Source organism: Ctenopharyngodon idella, chromosome 11 (assembly GCF_019924925.1).
Source record: "Ctenopharyngodon idella isolate HZGC_01 chromosome 11, HZGC01, whole genome shotgun sequence".
Classification (NCBI taxonomy): domain Eukaryota; kingdom Metazoa; phylum Chordata; class Actinopteri; order Cypriniformes; family Xenocyprididae; genus Ctenopharyngodon; species Ctenopharyngodon idella.
In genome coordinates, this window is record NC_067230.1 from 3,365,460 (window position 1) to 3,386,247 (window position 20,788).

The 20,788-nt window shown below is 38.7% G+C and overlaps 1 protein-coding gene across 1 annotated transcript; it reads left to right on the top strand.

Moving 5' to 3' along the window:
- Positions 1-874: 874 nt before the first annotated feature.
- Positions 875-15,088, top strand: nr1d4b (nuclear receptor subfamily 1, group D, member 4b). Its single transcript, XM_051913517.1, has 8 exons — positions 875-1,536; positions 6,633-6,962; positions 7,048-7,136; positions 7,269-7,413; positions 10,532-11,088; positions 11,220-11,405; positions 12,781-12,991; positions 13,960-15,088. Exons 1-8 carry the CDS (start codon positions 1,521-1,523, stop codon positions 14,154-14,156), a joined length of 1,731 nt encoding a protein of 576 aa, XP_051769477.1. The 5' UTR covers positions 875-1,520; the 3' UTR covers positions 14,157-15,088.
- Positions 15,089-20,788: the final 5,700 nt, after the last annotated feature.

Consider the following 20,788-nt stretch of genomic DNA (forward strand, 5'->3'; position numbering starts at 1 on the left):
ACCCTTTAGTCTCCAGCACCAGCATCTTCCAGAACTGCAACCTACCTGGAGTCTCCAGAAGTGCAAGATGTCAGGATCTCAGAGACTTACGTTAGGTAAAGAATCCTAAAAAATGACCCCCACTTAATAAGAATCACAAGCTGAAGTGTTGTAAAATACATGAAGACTGTTTTTTATAGGCTTTATAGACAGACAGAGTGAGAGTGACTCTTGAAGGACCAGCACCACGTCCTCTTGTACCACTGTTTGAAGAATTCATCTTCCAGAATCTGACGGTAAGTTTTGGGAGTTCGTTTTTTTCCATATCTGCAAAACAGACTTTTCAGAATACGACTCAAATGAACTCCCACCTAGATTCTTTGACAAATAGAAAGTTCAAAAGAACAGCATTTATTTCAAATAGACAATGAAATATGTAACATTATAAATGTATACTGTCACTTTTGATCAATTTAATGCGTCATTGCTGAATAAAAAGTATTTCTTTTTTTTTCTTTTTTTAAATCTTACTCTTAATTTTTGACGTGTAGCCTATACAGGCACATTTCTCTAGTAATAGCGTTATATAGACATGTTTCTAAACATCATTGTTTAGTTAGAGTTCTCCAAACATCAAACATTATTTTACCAAAATATGGGTAGCTATTTTAGGCACATGACCTACATCCAAACCAGTGTGATGCAGGCTAAAAACGTGAGACCCACATGATGCCTTTCCTAACTGCGTACTTCAGGCTGTTTGATGCGGTGTTCAGTCGGGCAAGCCCTCGATGGCTCCGAGCCTATCAGTAGCGCGTGTGTCGAGAGGAGGAACTCGAGCAATATAAAGCTCTGGAGGGAAACAAACAGCAGTCACGGTGCGCTCCTCCTCCTCTCCATGTGCTTCACCCGGGGCTCTACTCCCCCTCTTATCACATTTGCATAAAATGTGTGTCAGTAGGGCAGCGCTCACATGCAGCGCGCGCATGTAGCAGGCATTCCAATGTCAAACGAGTCCACGCGCAGTCATCTGCCACTGTGAACAACAGAGAGGAGGAACAGCAGTTACTACAGCAGCGTGACTGGGAAGGGAAAAGGGCGTGTGAAACGGAGTCATAGTCCTTGGCACACAATACCACAAACAATTTAAAGGGCATAGAAAGGAGGGGGGAAACTAGTGGGGGAAAAGCTCAGTCACATTTCTAAGACACCTGAAAACGTGTTTGGTGTGTGTATGAGTGTGATGCCTGTGCACGTCTCAAACTAGTTGCACATCTCTGCCTTGATGCCAGGTCACTAGCTCTGATTGTTCGTTACTGTAATGTACACGATCCAGTCTTTAAGGACAGCTCTCAGAGAGTGAGGACGCTTACCTAAAGGACTTCTGACTTTTGAGAATCAACTTCTTTTTCCGAGACAACAGACTTCTTGAAGTTCTCACCTGTGTGGACGGAATTTGAAACACGCTGAATATTATTATTATTATTATAGAGCCGACTCAGATATCTGCATTTCCTTCATCAACACCAGGAACAGACACCATGGACGGCAGTCCAGGTGAGTTTTAAGAGCATTATTTTGGCTACAATTATTAATTAATGTAGATAAATTATTTGTACGGATGAGAGACTATTGGTAGGCTTGTCATTTATTCACCCTTTTATAGTTATTTGCCTATTTTGACATAATATCTTGATTAACTTTGTAAAATAGTGCAATAAATATATTGGTATATATTGGTATACAAGATACGCTCACTTTTGATTGCCAAAGATTGTTTTAGCCTACATTTTTTTCATTTTACAATACCATGATGGTGTTATTTTTAGCTTTTGCACGTATATATATATATATATATATATATATATATATATATATATATATATATATATATATATATATATATATATTACTATACCGCGCTCTACCGATGTTTTGTCAAATGTTTCCGGTCTCGCGTTGCACGTAAACAAACTCACGTGTAGCTGCTCGCGCGGTCTTTCAATAGACTGTGTACATCATCATGATGCATCATCCTCATAAATGAATCGTGACCTCCTACCAACCAACGACTTGTTGGTAAAACAAAGTTGCTATCGTAAAAATTAAAAGCTATATCTGGGCACTCGCCAAAGTGATTCGTTTATATCATGTGTACTCCAGTATAGAGGTGGGTAAAATTCAAAACTTAGCTACTACCAAGGTGTTTCCCTTTCGACCCGGTAACGTGTTCATACTGTGATTCATTAACCAAGTCACGCTTGTGCGCCGGTGACTGATGGTCATTATCTTTACGCGCTCCTCCTTTACATTCACTCAAACACGTGCATGTCAATAACTGCTTATGAACATGTGAGAGGATAACGATCATTTATCCTGAAATGAAACACAGTAATAACACTTATACAGCACATCATGATCAGGCAGTAAACCACAGTTTTGTTTACTGACATCACATGACCTTTGTTATGAGGCAGTGATGCTTTTAAATGGCTAATCTGAAGTCATTTATTAGAAAGTCATATATTTTATTAGTAAATCATACTCAGAATGGAAAGTATCCAGCTTAGTGTGATTCTAAAATACTGATTAAAAAAAAAAAAAAAAAATGGCCGCAAGTAAAATAATGATACACACTTAACATGGGCACTTTAAAATAGTAGACTCTAAATTGCAAAACTGTCCATTTCTTGTATATTCTTCTTCTTCTTCTTCTTATTATTATTATTATTATCATCACAGACTACAATTATGCAGTCTAACAATTATCAGTGTGCTATTTTATGATGGGTTAGAAATAACATCTCTCGAAACACATAACCATATTGTCAATTATGTTTTCTGTGTAATTCAAGTATGTGATTCTGGAGCCTGTGATTTCTTTGAAAGCGCTCCCGCTGCGCATTTTGCATGTCATCATAGCGCTGTTCAGTCAGACAGACTTTCACTTTCACTGTCACGAGGATCAACTCCGAACTCCACGTGCCACGCGTGATTTCCCAGGCACACACCCCCTCCTTGCTTGTGTTTTTGTTCCGGCAGCCCGTGTCTCATCCGGCCTCTGAAGGGAGGGAGGCTGGTCACTGGGTCAAAGTCAAACAGGCACAGATCCGAGCTTCTCTCTTCTCTGCCTGCGTGATCTCTATTAAACACATATGCTATAACAGGCACACCCTTATGTGATAGAAGATGGTGCTTTTAAGGCCTAGATTAAGTTGTCTCGTAAAAATAGAAAGCTTAAAGCTGTAACAAATATTTAACTAACATGCACTTTTCCCCAGTACAACATCTGGTAGTGTTGCTTAATTCTGATGCATTATGCACATTAATTATTCCTGATGTCAAAAATGAATAAATCATATTACAAAGCAAATGATAAGATGTTCATTTGTAGCACACTGAGTGTTCATTCACATAGGTTGTGCTGCACACCTGTGTTTTCTTCAAGAAGATATAATATTGACCTAGTTTTCAGCAGCAGCACATGTCTGAGGGCATCAAACCTTCCAACGAGATGGCAAAAAATCAAAGCCTCCCAACTGAGTCTGAAAGCTCACCTGCCAAATCAATGAAAACGTAATTTACTTAATGTCCATTTGGCTGGTTTAAAATATAGTTCAGTCCTTCTAGCGTTTAATAATTTTTCTGTAAATCATTTGACACTGCCTTTGTTAAACATGAACATGAAGAATATATAAATAACGCATGAATAAGAACGGTTCAACTACACATTCAGATACACCTATACATGAAATTCACAGCAGGCTGTACATCTGGGCTATAAATAAACGCATGAGAAAAACTGTTTGGAAGATGAGTGGGCACTTGTAATTCACATTGTATTTAATGCACATAATGGATGAACAAAAGTGAGCTCTCGAATAATATTGAATATGAATAATAACACTGAGGGGAAGCATACACTCTAAAAAATGCAGGGTTAAAAACAATAAATTATATTGTTTTTACCCAAGTTGGGTTGAAAATGGCAGTTGGGTTAATTGTTTGCCCAACCTGCTAGGTAGTTTTATTTAACCCAACTATTGTTTAAAAATTATTGTATTTCTTGTTTAAAATGAACCCAAAATAGGTTGGAAATTAAAAATCAGACACATAATTACTAGAGGCAACAATAATAATTAAAAGCTGAACATTTATTAATAAGCAATGTAATAAATGTTTATTGTTTAATTATTATTCATTACACTTATTAATAATATTCATTTAATAAACATATAATACATGTTAATTTCCAACATATTTTGGGTTCATTTTAAGCAAGCAATACAGTCATTTTTAAACAATAGTTGAGTTAAAGTTTGGGCAAACATTTAACCCAACTGCTGGGTTTGTCCAATTTTCAACCCAACTTGGGTTTTTTTCTAACCCAGCATATTTTAGAGTGTAGGATTCGTAAGTGAGTTAGTATCACATTCCAGGTGATACAAAATTATATACAGTATCACTGTAACACAATATGCGATACAATACTACATAGTATAATATGAAATGTACATTTATAGCCTACTAATGTTATTAAAATCCATTAAAGTCACTAAGTGATTATACATAAAGTCTATCTTGCATATAAAACGAATGCAGCATTCATATGAATGTCATGTATGTTGCTGTTGAGTGGGACCTTTGTTTTTCCTGAAGAGCAGGTTTTACAAATTCAGACCATAACTGAAATTCAGTAACCCATTCAATTCTTCATTCTTTCTCTCACTCTCATTCACCCTTGTGCATGTGAGACACTTTACACTAGAGAAAAGATGTTTCATGTGGCAAATTATGTCCCACAAATATCACCATGCGTGGAAACAGTTTAACTCGGATGAAATTGGGAAGGGCAGTCAATGTAGCATAATCCCAATACTTAATGCAGTTTGAGAGGCAGCACGTTATATAAACAAGTGAGAAGAGGTGAAATGAGATGCGTTTAAAAAACAACAAGGCGAAAACAAAACAAGCTCGTATGTCAAGCAAACGTGACCGTGCACGTTCATGCATGCTCTCCAGTTTCCGGTGACTCAAGTATTACAAACACGGGCGCATAAATATGGCCTTGGTTACTGTTTTTAAGCCCTCTTCAAACGTGAGCAGCAGCCTGGCAGTTTGTGTGGCTTTTTTTTTTTCTCGTACTGCGGCTGTTTTAGACACGGGACTGCGGAAAGAGGCTTGTATTTTCGGGGCGTTCACTGTGTCAGGAGTGCATGTGAGTCGGCGGTCAGGTGGCTGGCAGCTCTGGTGCGCGTTCCCGGGCGCGCCGCCAGAGGAGCGCGCAGCGCGTGAGGTGGGGGTGTGAGAGTTCTTAGTGCCGTGTTTCTGATTCGCAAACAAATTGTTCTTTTGAGTCGGTTCTTTTTGATGATTCGGTTTAACAGACTCGGAAGGTTAGGAGGAGTAGAAGTTAGTAAGAGAGAACTTTTACACGTTGGAGACAACGCGACGCGACAAGAAAAACACGCGTAAGAAAAACTTTTTTTAGGATGGCATCATTAAACTGGAAGAAGCATATTGCATTTAAAACAATAAAATATAAAACGCAATCATGTAAACAAACGTGTATTTCACTAACACTGAACTTGGGAAAACCAGCATTCAAACACTGTGGAGAGAGACGAAAGTATTGAATCACTAGGGTGAACCGACTCACTGAAGCAAATCCGATTCCCCTACACGTGAGTCAGTCTGGCTCATCCTGGCACATTTCTCACATGTTTGAGCCTTCTCCTGGCGCGGTTTGAAACATGTGATTCATGATGAAGGATGAGCTAGCCAGACTGAAAGTAGTGGAGGGTTCAAACATGTGAGACATTTCCAAGTTTACATAGAAATCAGTGGCCTGGCAGCTTTTTCAACATTCTACTGTTCTGGACAAAAAAATAAATACATTTCTGAATAGGCCACATCCACACCCTCTCTGAAACAATCCCATTCAGTTAATAGCAGACATTTAACTGATTCAGAGAGTAACAATGTGGCTGGTAACTGAAATGTTGCACGTTCAAATCCCACATACATTTGCTTAAGATATTAAATGTCAGGTTGACATGGGGGGGGAACAAAACAAACAAAAAAAAAATATTTGGCTATTTGGCACTTTGCATAAAAGCCTCAGCTAAATGACAAATTTGCTGAATTCTGCAAAATGGATTTAAACTGAGATGTGAATATACATTCTTATTGGTAGATGAATTTAGCAACAATGTTTAATAAACAACTGTGTAGAGTGCAGGGGGTATGTAGAAAGCTAAAAATGAAAGCCTTCCCAATCTGATGATTTTGCGATAACCTACAAGTTAGTAAACATATATATTTATAACATGAAAACTCTTGGTATAGTTTGTTTTTGTGCACAAATACCACACGTGAAATTACCCATAGCAGATCTAGGCAGGCGGAGCTGAGGAGGGTGGAGGGCTGCAGGACCATTTTACAGCAAACACTAAACCAGACTATTTAAATGTTTAGCATGCAAGCTCGTTAGCTGCTGATGTACCAGAGACAAATCAGCTTGTAGAGCCATGTAGTGAACAATGTGCCATCTAGTTTTTCATGACTGAACTAGATATAAATAATAACAAGGCCAGCTTATCCTCATGAAATATTCTTTTCCCTCCCTTTCTCTCTTCTCCACACACACACAGGTGAAGGAGTGATCCACTATGCAGGCTCAACAGGAAGTGCCAGCCCTAGTCCAGGAAGCCCATCCAGTGGGTACCAGACCCAGTCTCCATCTTCTCAACCCTCATCCCCCGAGGAGGTCTCCTTCACTGAGCTTGGTACCCTTAAAAAATATTCAGCTGGAAGCAATGGCAATTCTGCAGGGGGCAGCAAACTGGTTTTCCAGTTTCCAGAAGTAAGCAGTGCTACCTCTGTCAACACCGTTACCCCTACCGTAACGTCATCAGGGCAAAACTCTTACTCTCACCCGATGGTTGGCAGGCGACCCATTGGGTTCACGGGTACCTTTACAAGTGAGTATTATTGGAGACATTTTTGATATTATTGATATCTTTGCTCACTGACCACTGCTAACCTGTTTCAAATTTGTGTTACTAGAAACAGGAGGTATGGTGTTGCTTTGCAAAGTATGTGGGGATATTGCATCAGGATTTCACTATGGTGTCCATGCATGTGAGGGATGCAAGGTAAGGACACTCACAAATGCATAAAATACTCTCAAAATGCATGTGTTTAATGTTGGCTGAAGTCACCATTCAGTTCATGTGCATGATGCTTTACTCACACACACATTCAATCTGATCTTGTGTTATCTTCAGGGTTTCTTTCGCCGCAGTATCCAGCAGAACATCAATTATAAGATGTGTGTGAAGAATGAAAACTGTCTGATCATGAGGATGAACCGCAATCGCTGTCAGCACTGTCGCTTTAAGAAGTGCCTCTCTGTCGGCATGTCCAGAGATGGTAAGAGCTTTTAACATACAGTTATTAATAATAAACATTATTATTCTTGGTATGACTATATTATTTGTGGTGTTTGCTGAGGGGAAACATCAGTATTACTACACATAATTAGTGTTAGGAATGTTGTTCGTTCAGTAAACAACCACCTTGTAACCCCCCAGTTACACCCTAGTAATTGAACTTTTCTAATCAATTATATGTTTGACACTGATCTGGAGACCAGAATATAGACTAGTGGGTCTCAGTCCAATATGAACCCAACTAACAACCACACACAACACCCTAGCAACTGCTCAGCAACATGATAACAATGCTTAGAGTCCATTGGCAACTCACACTTAGACAGGTTTAAGGTTAGCGAAGCACGTTTGAACCTTTCAAAGGCCATTTCCAAGGTTGTAATGTGGTCTTCCCATGACTCAGTATAGACTACAATATTGTCAAGGTATGCTTCACAATTAGGTACATCACCCAACACAATATGCATCAGCCTTTGAAAAGTGGCTGGTGCATTTCTCATCCCGGACGAGCCCCCACTTGTTACATTCCCCTCCCAGTCTAGGGGTCAGGAGGGGAGGTAACGAAGGAAAAGAAAATATGATAATAAAAAGTAGCGTAGATGTAAAAGTATGTGGAGAACACACTTCAGCCTCAGTCTTAGAGTGAAAACATAACACAACTTTAAGAAAAAAATGTTTATTTCCTTCATATACCATAAAGCTACACTATTGACAATAGACAACTGACCTTTTTTGCTGCAAAATTTTGCTAATGTGACCGCATCTTTACAGCACATTTAAAACATGCTTTCAATTCTGCTTTATATTTCCTCAATCCAGCATCCACCATCTGTTCTGTAATGCTTGCACCTATGGCTTACGCCCTGTTCTGACAGTTTCCTTTCACCGCTGATTTATTAGTGCGGGCACGCCGAAATCCCACAAGTCATCACTCACTGTAAAAACTGCAGCAAATCAGGTTAATTTGGGGAATTGGGGACACAAATGGCCCGAGCTCCTCGTACACTGCAGTTTAATGTGTTTCCAGGTCTTCGTTTGCTGTATTGCAGGATTAATTAAAATGCAAACGCTAGCTGGGATTTAATGAAGTGCTTTGTCGATATAACCCAGAAGAAGAATTTCAATTGAATGCAGTGCATAAATGTACTAAAATATCTTTTTTCGGTTTGTCCTCTAGCACACTTTGCCCATGCAGGACAGTGTTGTCTCTGGGGAGCTTTGTAAACTGGGCTGATAATAAATCATATTTTCTGGGGCTAGTGTACATATTTAGGTGACCTAAAAAGCGGGAAAGTAAAGTGATACAGTATGCACCATCATATTTCAACGTCACATGATGTACTTGACCTTGTTTTCCTCACTTGTAGCCACACTGTAATTAAACTAGATTTCCAATTAATTTGAAAGTTCATGAATATATAAAGAACCTTTATGGATTTAACTTTTCAGGGTATTGTAATGCTATGATGCCCTTAAATGCAAAAGGCTTTGTGAATGTCACTTGCTATACAGTAGATGGTATATTATCCATTATATTAGATCCATTATATTGTGTCATTGCACTTGTCACCTGAAACCTTGACTTCTCCCTTTACACTGGCCTTCACGTGAGGCTGCTAAAGATCTGGTTTTGCATTAGTGCTTGTATTAGCAGTTTTAACCTAACCTTGCTTGCTGAAAGCACCTCACATTGCTCAACACTCCTTATCAGTCCAGTTTATCATCATTATATCATGTTCCTCTGCCCTACAACTTAACTATTCTAACGCCTTCTCCTCTTTGCCCTTTTCACCCGTAACCTGCTAACCCTTTAACTCATGACTGTATCTATTTCACCTGCTGTCATTTACTCCATCACTCATTCCCTCAGTGACATCACCTCTGCTTCAGGTGACTCACTGACCCACTTCCCAATGGGATAGAGACACAGAGAGAGAGAGAGAGAAACAGAAGGATGGGGGAGGTGTATTATACAGTTGTAGGATCTATGAATAGCTGTGAGGTGGAGTAGGGAGAGATTGGAAGAGAAAGAGGTGGGGGAGGTAGAACAGAAAGAAGCTTTTCAGACCAGTCATAATCTGATATGAAAGATTGGTGGTCACTGTGACGTAATCTTGTTTCATGTCTAGTTTAAAACGGATAGTTCTGATCCTGAATGCAGTCCTACTGTTCTACATCATATAATAAAACTGTCTGCCATATGCATAAATATAATTTAGTAAACTGAAATAGGAAACTTAAAGGATTATTTCACTTCAGAATTAAAATTTCCTCATAATTTACTCACCCCCATGTCATCCAAGATGTTTATGTCTTTCTTTCTTCAGTCGAAAAGAAATTAAGGTTTTTGAGGAAAACATTCCAGGATTTTTCTCCATATAGTGGACTTCAACAGTTACCAATGGGTTGAAGGTCCAAATGTCAGTTTCAGTGCAGCTTCAAAGGGCTCTACACAATCCCAGACAAGGAATAAGGGTCTTATCTAGCAAAACGATGGGTCATTTTCTAAAAAGAATAAAAATTGATATACTTTTAACCACAAATGCTCGCCTTGCACTGCTCTGCGATGCGCCACGCATTACGTAATCATATTGGAAAGGTCACGCGTGACGTAGACGAATAGCGCGGTAGGACGAAAAACTTAATTTCTTTTCAACTGAAGAAAGAAAAAAATAAACATCTTTGATGACATGGGGGTGAGTAAATTATCAGGAAATTTTAATTCTGAAGTGAACTAATCCTTAAGACAATAAAACACTTCCCTTATCTGCTCTCCACTCCATCTCGCAGACATGTGACTTAATTTTTGCAATTAGCACAGTCCATGTGCAGCCCAATTTTGCATTCACAGAAAATCGCTTACTTCCATGGTGCAAAATAAGGATAAATCAATAAGGCAATCAAGGCTGTGCTGTTGTGAATAAAGGTATTCCAGTGCACGTTATGTCTAACAATCCCCTTTAGCCATTCACAGTACAGCACAGCCTCTCATACCTCATTTCATTATTGTAAAGTTGTAAAATAATGGAAACCTTTGTATTGTACAACTTTGTATGATTCGATTATACGTAGTGACATTTATTCCCCCTTTTCTCTAGCTGTGCGATTTGGACGCATTCCAAAGCGTGAGAAACAACGCCTACTGGACGAAATGCAGAGTTACATGAACAGCCTTAATGAATCAGCATCCATGGACATTAACTGTACTACACCCACCGAGACCCCTGCCAGCCCTGACGATGGCCAATCAGAAGAGGCCATTGGTGCTATCTCACAAGCTTATCGTAACATCTTCGTGAATGGGGAGAAGTTGTTGGTGAAAATTGACGATGACAACAACAACAATCCTTCTTCCTTCCGTCATAATCAAATACAAGAGTCCGGCTACACCCAGTCTCACCCTCAGCCAAGCATCTCACCGCAAGAACATGCTGTCCATTCCACAACAAGCTGCCTCACCCAATCCAGATGTCCGTTCGCCAATCACGACAACAAACCAACAATCCAGGTTATGGACAACAATCATTATAACTTTCCACAATCCTCAAGTCCCAACCAGGGAACTACACCTTCTCAAAGCTATCCATCTAAGCACAACAGTTATTCCACTCAGACGTCTTGTCCTTGGAGACTGAGTCCTGGTGCTAAAGTTCTGGTAGGTTTTTATGAGGGCATATGATTTGTTGCACACTGCTAAACAACATCGAGTTTTACTATTTTATATATATATATATATAATATATATATATAATTCATGAGACTCTTTCTCTTTCTGTATTTCCCTAGGCATGTCCTCTCAATGCATGTCCCGTCTCCCCAGCCAGTCACTCCAGTCAACAGGTCTGGGAGAGTTTCTCCCAGTGCTTCACTCCAGCTGTTAAAGAAGTGGTTGAATTTGCCAAGAGCATTCCAGGGTTTCAGGCACTGAGTCAACATGATCAGGTCATGCTACTGAAGGCGGGAACCTTTCAGGTGAGAAACGCCAATGTCTGTCCACAGATCAGTTCCAATCAGACTGTCTTAGCTTGGACGTATCTGCTTTCCTTCATGAGCCTACATGGCATCTCAATTACAGAAGGCAGTTTCTAGTGGTGGGAAATCCAACTCCCCTGCTGAAAAATCCAGCATAAACTAGCATGAATCCCATGTTGGTCCGGGTTGGTTTAGTTCTGGTCTTCCAGAACTCCTGCTTCCAACATGTTCTCCAACCAATACGCCTATAAAGGTCATTTGTCACTTCCCTGAAATATGACCCATAGGAGCATTTACTAAAGTTGCGCCCCTATCGACAACAGGACACTTTCATTTTAATTCATGAAATACGACCCATACGAGCATTTGCTAAAGTTGCGCCCCTATCGACAACAGGACACTTTCATTTTAACGCATTGTTCCCTTTTATCTGCGTCATATTTCGGGTTTCGCGTAGCTCAATTGACAGAGCATTGCGATATATAACAATATGCAATCATGTGATAATGCGATTGTGGGTTCAATCCCAGGGAACGTATGTGCTCATAAAGTGTATATGCACTATAAATCACTGAGTGTAGGTTTAGGGGTGGGGTGGGTGTAGTTGTTAATAAAAAAATGCGTTTTGCTAAATGGAAATAGGACAAATGGTGTAAAAAGCCCACACATTGAATTTAAATGAACTTGCATTTTGATTGGTAACAACAGTCATACGTCATTTCATGACGACAGACGTAACACGACACTGTCATTATTTTTGCGCCAGCTAGAGGGCGCATGACTTTAAAATGTAAATATAGGTTGTAATAAGGTGGTTGAAAAACGACCTATAGGGTCTCCCTGCTTCCCATGTTGGGGGCCAGCAAACCAGCATCCCATGTTTGTCCCAGCATGCAAAATATACCTTATGCTGGTGACCAGCAATGCTGGATTTTTCAGCAGGGTCATTTCCACAAATCAGTTCTTTTGAACAAATAATTTCAGAGAATCAGCTATTTAGAGCCAAAATATTGTTGACTCAAGCTCATGACCCAAGAATTGATTCGGTTCAGATTGGTTTTGTGAACTAGTTCAATTGATTCATTGAAAACATTTGACTCAACTGAACAATTCGATCATGAATCTGACATTCCTAGCTGTTTCATTAGTTAAAAGTTTCAAACACACTGTGTTATGGACAACTATTTACAGACTGCGCAAGGCTCTAGACTTACATCTTTACAGATTTGTTTTCAACACTCAACTACTATGGTCTGAATGTGAAATGCTTGCAGTACTTATATTACAATGAATAAAGTCTTTGAGAGTTGTTGTGATGCACTTTACACGGCCAAATCTTGAACAGATTATTTAACATAATTTATCTTCATTGCAGGTTCTAATGGTGAGGTTCTGCTCGCTGTTTGACGCCAAGGAACGGACTGTAACATTCCTAAATGGTCAGACCTACCCGTTGGCATCCCTGCGAGTGCTTGGCATGGGCAGCCTTCTGGACGCCATGTTTGAGTTCAGTGAGAAGCTGGGGAACATGGGGCTGGAGGCTGATGAGATGGGCCTCTTCATGGCTGTGGTGCTGGTTTCTGCAGGTACATTGGATTCCCAGTAATTGAGAGAAATATCACTCACAAGCAATGTTTGAAGTGTGTCAGTACTAGTGAGATGCCCAACTAGGAAACATTTTTAGGCATCAAAGCTGTGCTTTTCACATGGCTGTTCCAAACAGTATAACGATACTTTAAAACATACATAATGTTGGGCCAATTCCAAATCAGCATTACATGTGTTATTTGTGGATAACGTGATACTAATGTGCATTGACTACAGCCACCGTTTTGGATGGAATTTTTTGCAAAGGAAGTGTTGATTGCAAAAACATTATATTTTGATATGATTCTATAATTTTTTTCATGTTTGTTTCCACCATGGAATAAAAAATAAAATTCATTGCAAATTTTTTGAGGAGAAAAAGTCAGAATTATGAGATACGACGCAATTACCTTTTTATTTTATATTTTTATAAACAAGCTTCCATAGAAAATAGTTCTATTAGAACTCTAATTATTTCGCAATTTTTAAATTTGCACCATGTATTTATTTTTTACATTTTAGTGTTAGGAGCGCTATTTGTGTAGTGAAGCTGCTACCCATCGAGAGTGTCTTAAATCAGTCAACTAAAATTTTTTTCCATTCCACTGTGCTACTTTTGCATTGTTTTTCAATGTAAACTTGCTAGACAGATGTCTTTAATCATTGCACTCGCGTCTCGCACCTTTTGCAGCGTCTTACAGATGACATGGCATTCTAAAAATGCAGCGTTCAAGTTAAAAGAAGTTCAACTTTAAAAAACACGTCTCTAGATCTTGTGCATTTTCTCGTTCCGTTGACTTGCGTCTCGTATTTTAAATGGAAAAAATGTGTTCTGTGTGAATTGGCCCTTAGAAGGTAGTTGCTTTTGCAGTTTACTAGAGTTTGGAATAGAGTTGTAATGTCTACATCTAAGTTTGTACACAGAAACAATATTCCGGTTACTCATGATTATTTTTCTCTGTATCAGATCGCTCAGGTATATCAGACGTGAGTGCCGTAGAGCAGCTCCAGGAGGATTTGATTGCCGCTCTTCGCGCTCTCATCACACGCCGGAGGCCGGAGGACAGCTCGCTCTTCCCCAAACTCCTGCTGCGTCTGCCTGACCTCCGCACCCTCAACAACCAGCACTCCGACAAACTCCTTGCCTTCCACATTGACCCCTGAGGACAGAAAGAGACAATCACCAGACCTACCTAAGATCATCTACACAGGGTCAAAGCAGAGATTCAGGGTGCTCTTCTTGTACAAATAAGCCATGCATAATTCAGGATGAACTTCACACTTACACAGACACCTCAGACTTACTTCACCACGTCAAACTTTTCCAGTGTAACTTAAGAACTCTATAAAGAACGGAGCAGATGCTGGACATTTGGACTTTTCAGGAGAGTTTCAAGAAATCCGAAGAAGAGGGAATAGATTTTTCTTTCTACAATGGACATTTGATGAGATTATTAGGTGATTTTATAACCAGAATTAATCTGGACTCTCAAATCAGTGTCAGTATTCAGTTTTGGGACATTATAAATATTTTTCTCACTCCAGATGCCATTCATTCATTATCATGTTGTTCAAAACATTGCACAACCTTAACTACTTCTCATATTCTAACTCATAATTCAATAATTTCATTTAACACATTCTTATATCACTTTGTGGACCATTATAAATATTGTTTATTGCTCATGTCAGGCACAGGCAGTCAAAACCTTGAGTGTAAAAACATGTATTATAATTGAAATATATGATAGTTTCTCATAACTGTATAAGACTGTAATATGTATTCTCATGTGGAAATATCATAATAGCAGGGACAGTGGGTTGTTCAATGAAGAAAGGACTGCTCATCTTGTATTTAAACTTGTAATTTACAACAGCTCTGCATGGATATGGTTTATTCTACTCTTTGCAGTTCAGAATTATCTGAGTGTATTGAAGAGGATGGGTTAGCTGCAAAGTGGCCATTGACATTTCTACACAAATTCAATTCATTTGTTTCACGTGCATCTAAATGTATATTTGATAAATGTATTATGTTTGTTTATCTTTTACCATAGAGATGGCAAGATTATGTATATTAAAAGATTACCTTTGAATTTTTGCAAAGCTGAGTATTTTGTATACATACTGTCGTGTGTGTGTGTGTGTGTGTGTGTGTGTGTGTGTGTGTGTGTGTGTGTGTGTGTGTGTGTGTGTGTGTGTGTGTGTGTGTGTGTGTGTGTGTGTGTGTGTGTGTGTGTGTGTGTGTGTGTGTGTGTGTGTGTGTGTGTGTGTGTGTGTGTGTGTGTGTATAGTATCCCGAGCACTGCACGTTCCTTTGCGCACGGAATGCTGATGGAGCACAATGGTATCCTAGCAACAGGAAATGGAACCAGCATGAGCTGATGTATGTGATCTATGCCAAGATTTTCACCTTCATTTAAATAATGGCTGCAGGGGTCCAAATGGAATCTTTGTTTCATTTCATATATTACATACGCTGCCTTCTTACAATTACTGATATGCTACTGTAGCACAGAATAATCTGTCTAGGAGTGCAGTGTAGAATATTTAATGTTGGCCATACCAAATGTATTATACCTGTGAAGAACTGCCTGTTCAAATAAAATGTTAGACGAATGTGATGCTGTTGGTAGAATGAGGTTGAGGCAACAGAAACGAAACAAACATGCTATGAAGCCACTGACAGCTGTGGAATGAGACAAAGGAACAGGGAGAATTTGAATTTACATTGTGCCCCTTCTCTTTACTGTGTTTTAAAAGAAAATTAACATTACTATTTGCACATGATCCTTACGAAATATATATTATATATAATATATATATATATATTATAATGTATTATACACCGATCAGGCATAACATTATGACCACCATCGTAATATTGTGTTGGTCCCTCTTTTTGCTGCCAAAACAGCCCTGACCCATCGAGGCATGGACTCCACTAGACCCCTGAAGGTGTGCTGTGGTATCTGGCACCAAGATGTTAGCAGCAGATCCTTTAAGTCCTGTAAGTTGCGCCTCCATGGATCAGACTTGTTTGTTCAGCACATCCCACGGATGCTTGATTGGATTGAGATCTGGGGAATTTGGAGGACAAGTCAACACCTCAAGCTCGTTGTTGTGCTCCTCAAACCATTGCTGAACCATTGTTGCTTTGTGGCAGGGCGCATTATCCTGCTGAAAGAGGCCACAGCCACCAGGGAATACCGTTTCCATGAAAGGGTGTACATGGTCTGCAACAATGCTTAGGTAGGTGGTACGTGTCAAAGTAACATCCACATGGATGGCAGGACCCAAGGTTTCCCAGCAGAACATTGCCCAAAGCATCACACTGCCTCCACCGGTTTGCCTTCTTCCCATAGTGCATCCTGGTGCCATGTGTTCCCCAGGTAAGAGACGCACACGCACCCTGCCATCCACGTGATGTAAAACGTGATTCATCAGACCAGGCTACCTTCTTCCATTGCTCCGTGGTCCAGTTCTGATGCTCACGTGCCCACTGTTGGCACTTTCGGCGGTGGACAGGGGTCAGCATGGGCACCCTGACTGGTCTGCAGCTATATAGCCCCATACGCAACAAACTGCGATGCACTGTGTATTCTGGCACCTTTCTATCAGAACCATTAACTTCTTGAGCAATTTGAGCTACAGTAGCTCGTCTGTTGGATAGGACCACACAGGCCAGCCTTCATTCCCCACGTGCATCAGTGAGCCTTGGCCGCCCATGACCCTGTCGCAGGTTCACCACTGTTCCTTCCTTGGACCACTTTTGATAGACACTGACCACTGCAGACCAGGAACACCCCACAAGAGCTGCAGTTTTGGAGATGCTCTGACCCAGTCGACCTATCACAATTTGGCCCTTGTCAAACTCGCTCAAATCCGTACGCTTGCCCATTTTTCCTGCTTCTAACACATGAACAAAATGTTCACTTGCTGCCTATACTTGCTACTTGCCTTATATATAAAATATGTCAAATATATATGCTATCAAATATAGCCTATATCAAACATATATGAATAAATGAGTCCAGATTCGTACAACTATACACAACAACAAATAAATATTGTACATCCAAAAAGTAATGCCTGATATGGCATTATATTCTTATATACAGTAAGTGCGCCCTCTTTAGGTTACTGTGCCATATTACATTTAAGTGAACAGTAATGTTAAAGACATTAGTTTTAATAAAGTCTTTAAATGAATGATTTCCTTAAATGAGTTCTAAAACAGTTTCTTGTCCAGCCAAGCTAAACAAGCAATGAAACAAAATGCTGTAGCTCTGAAACTCATCAGATAATTCAACAATTGTATCTGGAATTATTTTATATTTGTCTAAAACTGAAAATGTGAATAAAGTTGATGCAGTAAGAGCCAGTCAGAAGAAGAAGCGATGTATAAAAATATTTTATTTATAAGTAAAGAATAAAATGAATAATAAACAATGAATGTTTAAATAAATAATAATCAGCTTTTAATAGTAAGTAACAAAGTAATAAAACAGTCTGTATCACAACATCTCTGATTAAAATAATATTGTCACAGGAGTAAAAGAGCAAAAGAAGGGCAAGAGCAATAGAGAGTATAGCATATAGTATATAGTATACTTTGCATAAGCTTTTCCATCATGTTTAGACCATCATGTTTATAATAATACTAATGTGATTACAAGTGAGACAACGAGCTCATGCAACATTTAATATGAGACAGGATACCAGACTTTGTAGATGAAAATAATAAAGATCAATTTAGTATATAAAATAGCATGTCTCAACTTGACATTTTCAGAGGCAGAGCTGAACTAAAATCTGAATAGAATAGATTAATATGAGTATATGATATCAAAAGATATAATGGATAAAAAGAACATTCTTGAATGGACTGATACAGGAATAATATGTTTAAAAGGATAAATCATAGAAATAACCATAATCATAATGATACATTTTTATATACATTTTTTATACACCATAGAAATAAAGTGAATAAAACAGAAAGATGAGTTTTTTCAATTAAATTCTTAATTGTGAAATTAAGCTGTTATTTTTTGAGTTATCAAGTTATTGCTATTGTTGCAAAATATATATGGGGACTCTGGGAAGAAAAGTTATTACTACTGGACAGAAACCAGGCCATAACAGAGGGAAGAGCGCCCTCTACTGACAAAACTATGTTAGCTTAGATGATATAACTTTAAAAAATATTTCTGACATGTCTTTGAAAAATACATTTCTGTAGCTCATACAATGCCAAGGTCATGTTGTCGAATCCCAGGAAATGTATGAACTGATAAAATGTATACCTTGAATGAAATGTAAGTCACTGTGGATAAAAGCATTTGCCAAATGCATAAAAGTAAATGTAAATAAAAAAAAATAAAAATATCTAAACTCTGCAAAACGGAGATCTTTCTTTCCCTTTAGCACATATAAATAAACACCCATCGTACTATAGTTTGTCCCACTGACATGCAGTCTTCCAGAAATAAACCCTTAAACCTTTAACATTCTTAACACACTTAACACACTGTCAGTCATTACAAAAGCAGCTTACAAAAGCCATGAAGTCACCGTTTCAAAGCTGACAGTCACATGACCCACAATCTAAGACAGGCAAAACATTCCTTACTAATAAGTACTATTATACGATTGTTAATACATAACATTGTAGATGTGCTTAGATTGTTCACACATGGCAGGGGTCTCTAAACTCGGTCCTGGAGAGCCACTCTCCTGCAGAGTTTAGCTCCAACTAGCCTCAACAAACCTGCCTGGAAGTTTCTAGTATGCCTAGTAAGACCTTGATTAGCTGGTTCAGGTGTGTTTAATTGGGGTTGGAGCTAAATTCCCCAGGAGCAGGATTGGACAACCCTGACATATGGCCAAATTGATATATTGCCTATGTAATTATATCAACAATATGAATCACAAAAAATGTGATGAAACAGCTAAATCTAATTATTGATTACAACAGAAATTGTAATTATTCACTTTATAAACATAGATTAGGTGTGACAATTTGCCACATATACTTCATATCCCTCATGACAACCTGTCCAGCCTCTTCTATTAAAGGGCACCCTTTCACAAGATGTAATATAAGTCTCTGGTGTCACCAGAATGTGTTTGTAAAGTTTCAGCTTAAAATACCCCATAGATCATTTATTATAGCTTGTCAAATTTGCCCCTATTTGGGTGTGAGCAAAAGCACGCAGTTTTTGTGTGTGTCCCTTTAAATGCAAATGAGCTGCTGCTCCCAGCCCCCTTTCCAGAAGAGGGCGGAGCTTTAACAGCTCACGCTTCGGTTGCTCAACAACAACAAAGCTGGAGAATCTCACACAGCCAAAATGAGGATTGTCAGTAACGGTGTTCAGCCTTACATTGTTCAAACTGGAGTCGAACACTGATGGAGAGACTCAGGAAGAAGTTACAACTTTTAGAATGAAACTGGACGTTTCTGAATGGTTAGTGGATAAATGTGCTGGCCTTTGCAAATAAACATAGCATTTTTAATGTCTTGTCTTTACAGAAAACGTTCACAGTTTTTCAGGACAATCACCTTTTACACTGACTTTAAGCAAGGTTTAAAATAGACGACAGACATATGGTCTCTATGACAACAATAGCTTTAGCCACATTTGTTGTAGAACTGACTAACATTCACATTGACTGAAATGGTGATTTGCTCAAAAATCATAAAAAATAAACAGTGTGACACTTCTTCTGGAGGTGAAGCTGGTACAGATCCATCCTTGAGTAACATCTTTTTAGCAAAGCCTGCTTTGTATTTCCCCTCGTTCACAAAGCAGTCTGGAGTGAAATGATTTGCGCAGACATAAATGCATTTAGGTATATTTTGGGGCGCATTATCTTCAAAAATAAAACAAATCCACTGTGTCTTCAGTGGCTCAGATGTTGGTAGAAAATGAAATCTCCTATGTTCACTCTACATCCAACAACAGAACACTGGGATTGCTTACGAGACATTGTTGTTGCTAAAGCTGCTCGGGCGCAGAGAAAATGGTGGACAGCATACAATTCACTGAGGGCGGAAACTATGGTAATGCTGGGCTGTCAATCAATGGCCGTGGGTGGGGCCTGATCAGTGTGATGTCACACTGCTCAGAGAATCAAAATGGCATGTCTAATGAGACAGCTTTGGTTTAATGGGGATTTTAAAAAAGAGGAGTGGGTGGATTTTTATCATTGTAGGGTGGTTGTGTTCACACACTGCCAACACACATTTATATTCAAACACCTTGTAAAAGTGGATTTTGCATAATAGGTGCCCTTTAAACTGTCATGGAAATAAGTTACTGACACTTGATGTACAATCATGCTACAGTACAATATTTATCCTATTTAATATAAAAAACTATGGATTCACTGGTAAATGAAGTGACCAGTGAATTAATGACACCAACTCTGCATTATTAGAGGCATTTTTACATAAAAAAAAAAAAATCCAGTGTTTATTTATTTATTTATTATGCTATTTTATTTACAGCTCTGCATTTCTAACTTATTGTTACTGTATTACCAATAGATTGGCATCTTGGTTGAAAAAACTTGGTATTTATTGTATTTTTCTTCTATTTATATTTTCTGCTATTTAATATTGTTAGGGTACTTTATTAAAAATACTTCAAGTTGTCTCCCCAAGTTATGTGTCAATCCTATTACAATCATAACTCTTTTTTATAAAAATATGTGTTAAATACATATTAAATAAATTTATTTTAGTTTTAACAAATAGAACACATTTATGGAATAACCCATATAACACACTT

Excerpts from the sequence above, each read along its gene's own strand:
- nr1d4b (XM_051913517.1), top strand. Across the intron at positions 11,406-12,780 it reads TGAAGGCGGGAACCTTTCAG|GTTCTAATGGTGAGGTTCTG; the intron begins GTGAGAAACGCC and ends TCTTCATTGCAG. Across the intron at positions 12,992-13,959 it reads TGTGGTGCTGGTTTCTGCAG|ATCGCTCAGGTATATCAGAC; the intron begins GTACATTGGATT and ends TCTCTGTATCAG.